Source organism: Leptonychotes weddellii, unplaced genomic scaffold, assembly GCF_054177405.1.
Source record: "Leptonychotes weddellii isolate Sample4059 unplaced genomic scaffold, ASM5417740v2 HiC_scaffold_7097, whole genome shotgun sequence".
NCBI classification, from domain to species: domain Eukaryota; kingdom Metazoa; phylum Chordata; class Mammalia; order Carnivora; family Phocidae; genus Leptonychotes; species Leptonychotes weddellii.
Genome location: NW_028040561.1, coordinates 1 through 6026, shown reverse-complemented (window position 1 = coordinate 6026; position 6026 = coordinate 1). Strand labels below are relative to the sequence as shown.

General features: G+C 60.1%; 1 protein-coding gene across 1 annotated transcript; it reads left to right on the top strand.

The window, feature by feature from the left end:
* The first annotated feature begins 4728 nt into the window (after window positions 1–4728).
* On the top strand, window positions 4729–6017 carry LOC102736203 (gap junction delta-3 protein). Its single transcript, XM_081811331.1, has one exon. The coding sequence runs from the start codon at window positions 4736–4738 to the stop codon at window positions 5570–5572; it is 837 nt and encodes a 278-aa protein (XP_081667457.1). The 5' UTR covers window positions 4729–4735; the 3' UTR covers window positions 5573–6017.
* The last annotated feature ends 9 nt before the right edge of the window (window positions 6018–6026 follow it).

Below are 6026 nucleotides of genomic sequence, written 5' to 3'. Positions count from 1 at the left end.
TGGACAAAGTCCAAAGGAAAGCATGTGCTGGGGCCCCACATTCCAAAAACAGGATGTGGGGTGGGGGCATGGCTGACTTTCCCAACCCTGACCTCTGCCTGCTCCTGGCAAAGCTGCTCCCCGACCCCCAAACCCCAGCCCCAGGTATGGGGGCTCAGGGACACACCTTGTCTCTCCTGGCTGTCCAGGATTGGTCCCTGCCCTGTCCTCATGGCCCCTGCTGGGTCAGGCCACTGGCCTAGCCTGGAAAAACCCCATCAGACTGTCTGCCTGTTGGGAGTGGAAAATGGCAGAGGTGGTGGGCTCTGGTGGGGCAGGAGCATGGTCTCGCTGTGCTGTCCCCAGCCCCTGATGCCACAGGGCCAGACACAGGAGACTGTACAATCTCTGGGGCCCAACCTCCTTCCCAGATAGTGCTGTCCAGCCTGAGAGGAGGTGTCACTGATGCTGCCCAGGGCTGGTGACACATGGCCCCATTCTTGGCCATACTTAAGATCTGGAGCTGGGCTGAAAGGCCCATCCTACACAGGGTCACGGTCAATCTCCGCCCCAGACACTTCAGGTCGCCCGTCCGGAGGCTTTTCAGGCCCGGAAAGGGTTTGAAGGGTCAGACGCTATGCAGCAGAAGGGGTGGGGAGTGGTAGAGAGGTGCGGCAGGGTAACCGGAAACCAACGCACCCACCCTCGGAGGCCAGCACCGTTCCCACCCAGGCTGAGGGGGCAGGAAGGTGAGGGAGGAATTGTACCATTAACCCGTTTGGGGGTTTTCATTTCTACCCAGGACTGGACATTCTGATTACTGATCTCGGACCAAATCGGCCATTTAAGTGATCACAAGCTTTAGAGGAGATCAGAGTGAGCAACTGAGGCAGGCGACCCACCAGCGTTCTCATGGTCTCGGGGCACAGACGATCCGCACCCTCTGCAGCCCTCCCACCCCACTTCAGGAAGGGGTGGGAAACGAGCTAGGGACTTCACCCTAGCCGGTGGGACTGTGGAGCCAATTCCCATTCTGTCACACATGGACACACACATGCCCCTATTGCAGGGTTGTACCCAGTAAGTGCCATCAAGACACGATTGTATTTTCTCTTCCCTGTGCCCCTCTAACAATTTTTAGTCTTTACAGAAATGTTGCCTTTTAGTGAGGCCTTCCCTAGCGGCCCTCACTGGAATTAACCCCCTACTTCCCGTCCCCTTTCTCAGCTTTGTTTCCTTTGCACTGATCACTACATAACATACTCGGTATTTTTTTATTTTGATTTTTTATCCTCCGTGGCACCTGTCTCCTCCATTAGCATGTCAGCTCCATGAGGGCAGGGCCTCTGGTGCTCTGTTCACTGCCCTGGGTCACCACCTACAACAGTTCCTGGCACCTGGTCTATGCTCAGAAAATATTTGTCAGGTGGATGAATGAAGTGGGGTGGGAGGGCTGCAGAGGGTGCGGATCGTCTGTGCCCCGAGACCATGAGAACGCTGGTGGGTCGCCTGCCTCAGTTGCTCACTCTGATCTCCTCTAAAGCTTGTGATCACTTAAATGGCCGATTTGGTCCGAGATCAGTAATCAGAATGTCCAGTCCTGGGTAGAAATGAAAACCCCCAAACGGGTTAATGGTACAATTCCTCCCTCACCTTCCTGCCCCCTCAGCCTGGGTGGGAACGGTGCTGGCCTCCGAGGGTGGGTGCGTTGGTTTCCGGTTACCCTGCCGCACCTCTCTACCACTCCCCACCCCTTCTGCTGCATAGCGTCTGACCCTTCAAACCCTTTCCGGGCCTGAAAAGCCTCCGGACGGGCGACCTGAAGTGTCTGGGGCGGAGATTGACCGTGACCCTGTGTAGGATGGGCCTTTCAGCCCAGCTCCAGATCTTAAGTATGGCCAAGAATGGGGCCATGTGTCACCAGCCCTGGGCAGCATCAGTGACACCTCCTCTCAGGCTGGACAGCACTATCTGGGAAGGAGGTTGGGCCCCAGAGATTGTACAGTCTCCTGTGTCTGGCCCTGTGGCATCAGGGGCTGGGGACAGCACAGCGAGACCATGCTCCTGCCCCACCAGAGCCCACCACCTCTGCCATTTTCCACTCCCAACAGGCAGACAGTCTGATGGGGTTTTTCCAGGCTAGGCCAGTGGCCTGACCCAGCAGGGGCCATGAGGACAGGGCAGGGACCAATCCTGGACAGCCAGGAGAGACAAGGTGTGTCCCTGAGCCCCCATACCTGGGGCTGGGGTTTGGGGGTCGGGGAGCAGCTTTGCCAGGAGCAGGCAGAGGTCAGGGTTGGGAAAGTCAGCCATGCCCCCACCCCACATCCTGTTTTTGGAATGTGGGGCCCCAGCACATGCTTTCCTTTGGACTTTGTCCAAGGCAGTGTTTCCCCACCCAGGCCCACTCCCAAGGGAACTCTGCATGACGGTGGGTAGGGTTCCCCGGCACATCCATCATTAACCTAGGGTTTTTCCAGGCTGGACTGGACCCCTGAGCCAGTGTGGTGAAGCGCTCGTTTCCCACCCCTTCCTGAAATCAGGTCAGGGGGTCCCTGTCAACACATGGAAAATTATACAGGCCCCCATGGCTGAAGGGAAGAGGAAATGTCGTGGAGGAGGAGAGTCTGGGCCTCCCCACTCAGAGCCGGGCAGGCATGGTCCACTTCCAGTGTCTGGGCCCACCAGACCCAACAAAAGCCCTGGGAATTGTCGGGCCCTGGGAAACCCAAGCAGGCTAGAGGGAGAGCAGTTCCATGATGGGCTCAGGCGCATGGGCTCCCAGCCAGTCAAGCCAGGCATGAGACAGGGACCAGCTATTTACATGCTGTGTGACTGTAGGCAAGTGGCTGAGACCCTCCAAGTCTCAGCTTCCCTCCTGCCAGGGTCATCAAGAGGATTAAATGTGCTAATTTGTATGACGGGCTCAGCGCTGGGCCTGGCAGAGAGCAGGTGCACAGGTGGAGGGGAATGGTGTGTGTGTTGGGTGGATTCCTAGAAAGGCCTACAGGGGACGAACAAAATGTCTCAACCTGGGAGTGTCCCCTCCCTGGCCACTCAGGTCAGCATGAGTCATCCTAACTCTTCCCCTAAGGGACAGCTTCTCCTGCCACCTAGAGTCATAGGATGTGATTCAGAGCCTTCTAGGAGAAGTCTATTTTTCCCACTATAAAATAACATGCTTATTATAATAAATCTGGAAATTATAGAAAAGCAGAAAGAAAGAAAAAGCTTTTATTTAACCACCAATGCTGACGACTCTTGATGCCTTAATGGTTTCCATATGGGATTTTTTTTTCTGGGCACAGGTTTTCTTTGTTCTCCGTAATATGATTGGGACCTTTGCTTTAAGACAAAGAGCTGGAAGGAAACCTGGGGGTCAGATGGCCCAGCATCCTCAGTTGACAAGCCAGGAGACTGGCCCAGAATTGCTCAGTGACTTGTCCAAGGCCATCAGTGACAGAGCTGCTGCCCCCAACTCAGCACCAAACCTCTCTTCAGCCTCAAAGGTGGCAGTCAATTGATAGTGGATCTAGGCCTTCCAGTTTGAGGGAGTCTGTTCCATGGGCTTCCATAACCTCCCCCCTCAAAAGCGGTTGGTTCTGGTTAACCCCCTCCCCCATTCCCAGAAGGAGACACAGCAGTGGGATGGGGGTAGGAGTGGGTTAGGGAGAAAGGGAGGGCTGGCAAAGCCCAGCAAGGGGCATGGCCCTGTGTCTGTTCCCAAGGGTGGAGCCAGCCAACAGGGCCACCCTGTCCCTTTAAGAGAAGGCGGAGAGCAAGCCCCTCTCATCCATTCTGTCCTGTCGTCTGTCCTGGCCAAATCCAAAAGGGAAAATGAAAAAGGGCCTAGGAGGAACAAGTCCCAGCCATCTCCCAGGATCCCTCCCTCAGCTCTAACACCTCAGCTCCAGCTCCAGGGTGAGTGGGGTCAGGTGAGGGTCTGGGGGGCGCCAGGGGGCTGTGGGAGTGAGTGTGTGTGTGTGTGTGTGTGTGTGTGTGTGTGTGTTGGGGGAGGTTCTCAGGAGATGTGGGAGCCTGGAAGCTGAGGGACACGAGGGAGGAGATGGGAGAGGGCTGGGCCCGTATTCCCACCACTCTGCGGTGGGATGGCAGGGGACACCTGGAACAAAGGATAGAGTTAAGGAAGTGGGACTACTTTTGTGTCCACCCCCCAATTCTGAGAGGAGTTCACTGCAATAAGAAGGGCAAGAGAAATGGTGGGCAGAGAAAGAAGGAGGTGAGGTCCCTCTGGGTCTACTGGCTCCCAGCTCTCCCAGGGGTACCAAGTTGGGTCTGGAGTCCTGGGTTGGAGGCACCATGGTTGCCCATGGAAAGCATCCTGGAGCACATAAGGGCACCCCTGGGTTTCTGCTTCTATAGTGCGATGGGTGGCTGCCCCTCCTGATGTCCAAGTTCACACCCTACAGATCTGGACTCTGGAGGAGCCAGCGGTCCAACCAAGCAGGCCCATGGGGATCTAGAGCTAGAGCACGACGGTGGGGCTCCTCCCCCGCACCTGTCGGTCCCAAGGAGAAGGGCACCCACAGTGGAGAATCTCCTAACGCCTCCTGCCCGCCACCCCAGCCCCGACTCCCGAGTTCCCACCAAATCCCAGCTAAACCCAGGCCTCACTGAGCCCCTGCCTCGCCCCAAAGTTAGAGGAGGGCCAGCTGACCTCATCCCATGGGCCGGGGTGGGGGGTGGGGGGGACGCTGATGGGGCCGGCCTCTGACGCCCCCGCGTCCGCAGCGCCATGGGGGAGTGGGCGTTCCTGGGCTCGCTGCTGGACGCCGTGCAGCTGCAGTCGCCGCTCGTGGGCCGCCTGTGGCTGGTGGTCATGCTGATCTTCCGCATCCTGGTGCTGGCCACGGTGGGCGGCGCCGTGTTCGAGGACGAGCAGGAGGAGTTCGTGTGCAACACGCTGCAGCCGGGCTGCCGCCAGACCTGCTACGACCGCGCCTTCCCCGTCTCCCACTACCGCTTCTGGCTCTTCCACATCCTGCTGCTCTCGGCGCCCCCCGTGCTCTTCGTCATCTACTCGGTGCACCGGGCCGGCAAGGAGGCGGGCGGCGCGGACGCCGGGCCCGGGCCGCCGCCGCGCCGCCGCTGCTACCTGCTGAGCGTGGCGCTGCGCCTGCTGGCCGAGCTGGCCTTCCTGGCGGGCCAGGCGCTGCTCTACGGCTTCCGCGTGGCCCCGCACTTCGCGTGCGCCGGCCCGCCGTGCCCGCACACCGTGGACTGCTTCGTGAGCCGGCCCACCGAGAAGACCGTCTTCGTGCTCTTCTACTTCGCCGTGGGGCTGCTCTCGGCGCTGCTCAGCGTGGCCGAGCTGGGCCACCTGCTCTGGAAGGGCCGCCCGCGCGCCGGGCGCCGTCGCCAGGGGGCCGAGCGCGACGGCCGCCGCCACCGCGCGCGCGAGGGGGCGCGGCAGCTGCTCCCGCCGCCCCCGGTCCCGCCCTGCCGGCGCCCGCGCCCCGACCCCCGCGGCCCGCCCGCCTACGCGCACCCGGCCCCCGCCGGCGACAGCGAGGGCGGCAGCGGCCGCAGCAAGGCGTCCCTGGCCACCGTCCGCCAGGACCTGGCCATCTAGAGGCGGGCGGCGGGTGCTTCCGCGAGAACTGGCCCCACGAGCCTGCGCGGGCACTTCCCGGGTGCTCTCGGTTGGGCGGGTGAGGGGCCGGGCGATGAACGGAGGCGGGTCCGGATGCCCTCCCCGATCCAGGTGGCGGGGAAGGAGGCCCGGGACTGAGAGGAAGGGCAAAGGAGGACCTAGCAGAGAGGAAAGTGGGGGTTCGGGTGGTGCTCAGAAAAAAGTCATCGTGATACCAGCTTCCCGCGCGCGGGCCTCTCCTTGTTCAGACTGAGGTGCGGCCCGGGTGCGGGCTCCCTATGTGTGTGCACACATGTACACGTATGTATAGTGTGAGCTGTGTGTGTGCATGTGTGTACGCACAGGTGCATCCTACGTGGGCTCGCGGTGTGTGCATGTGTATGCCCTGTGTGGGTTCTACGTATGTGCATGCATCTGTATGCCCTGGGTGACT

Bases quoted from the DNA above. Each gene is read 5' to 3' on its own strand.
- LOC102736203 (XM_081811331.1), top strand. From the start codon at position 4,736: ATGGGGGAGTGGGCGTTCCTGGGCTCGCTGCTGGACGCCGTGCAGCTG.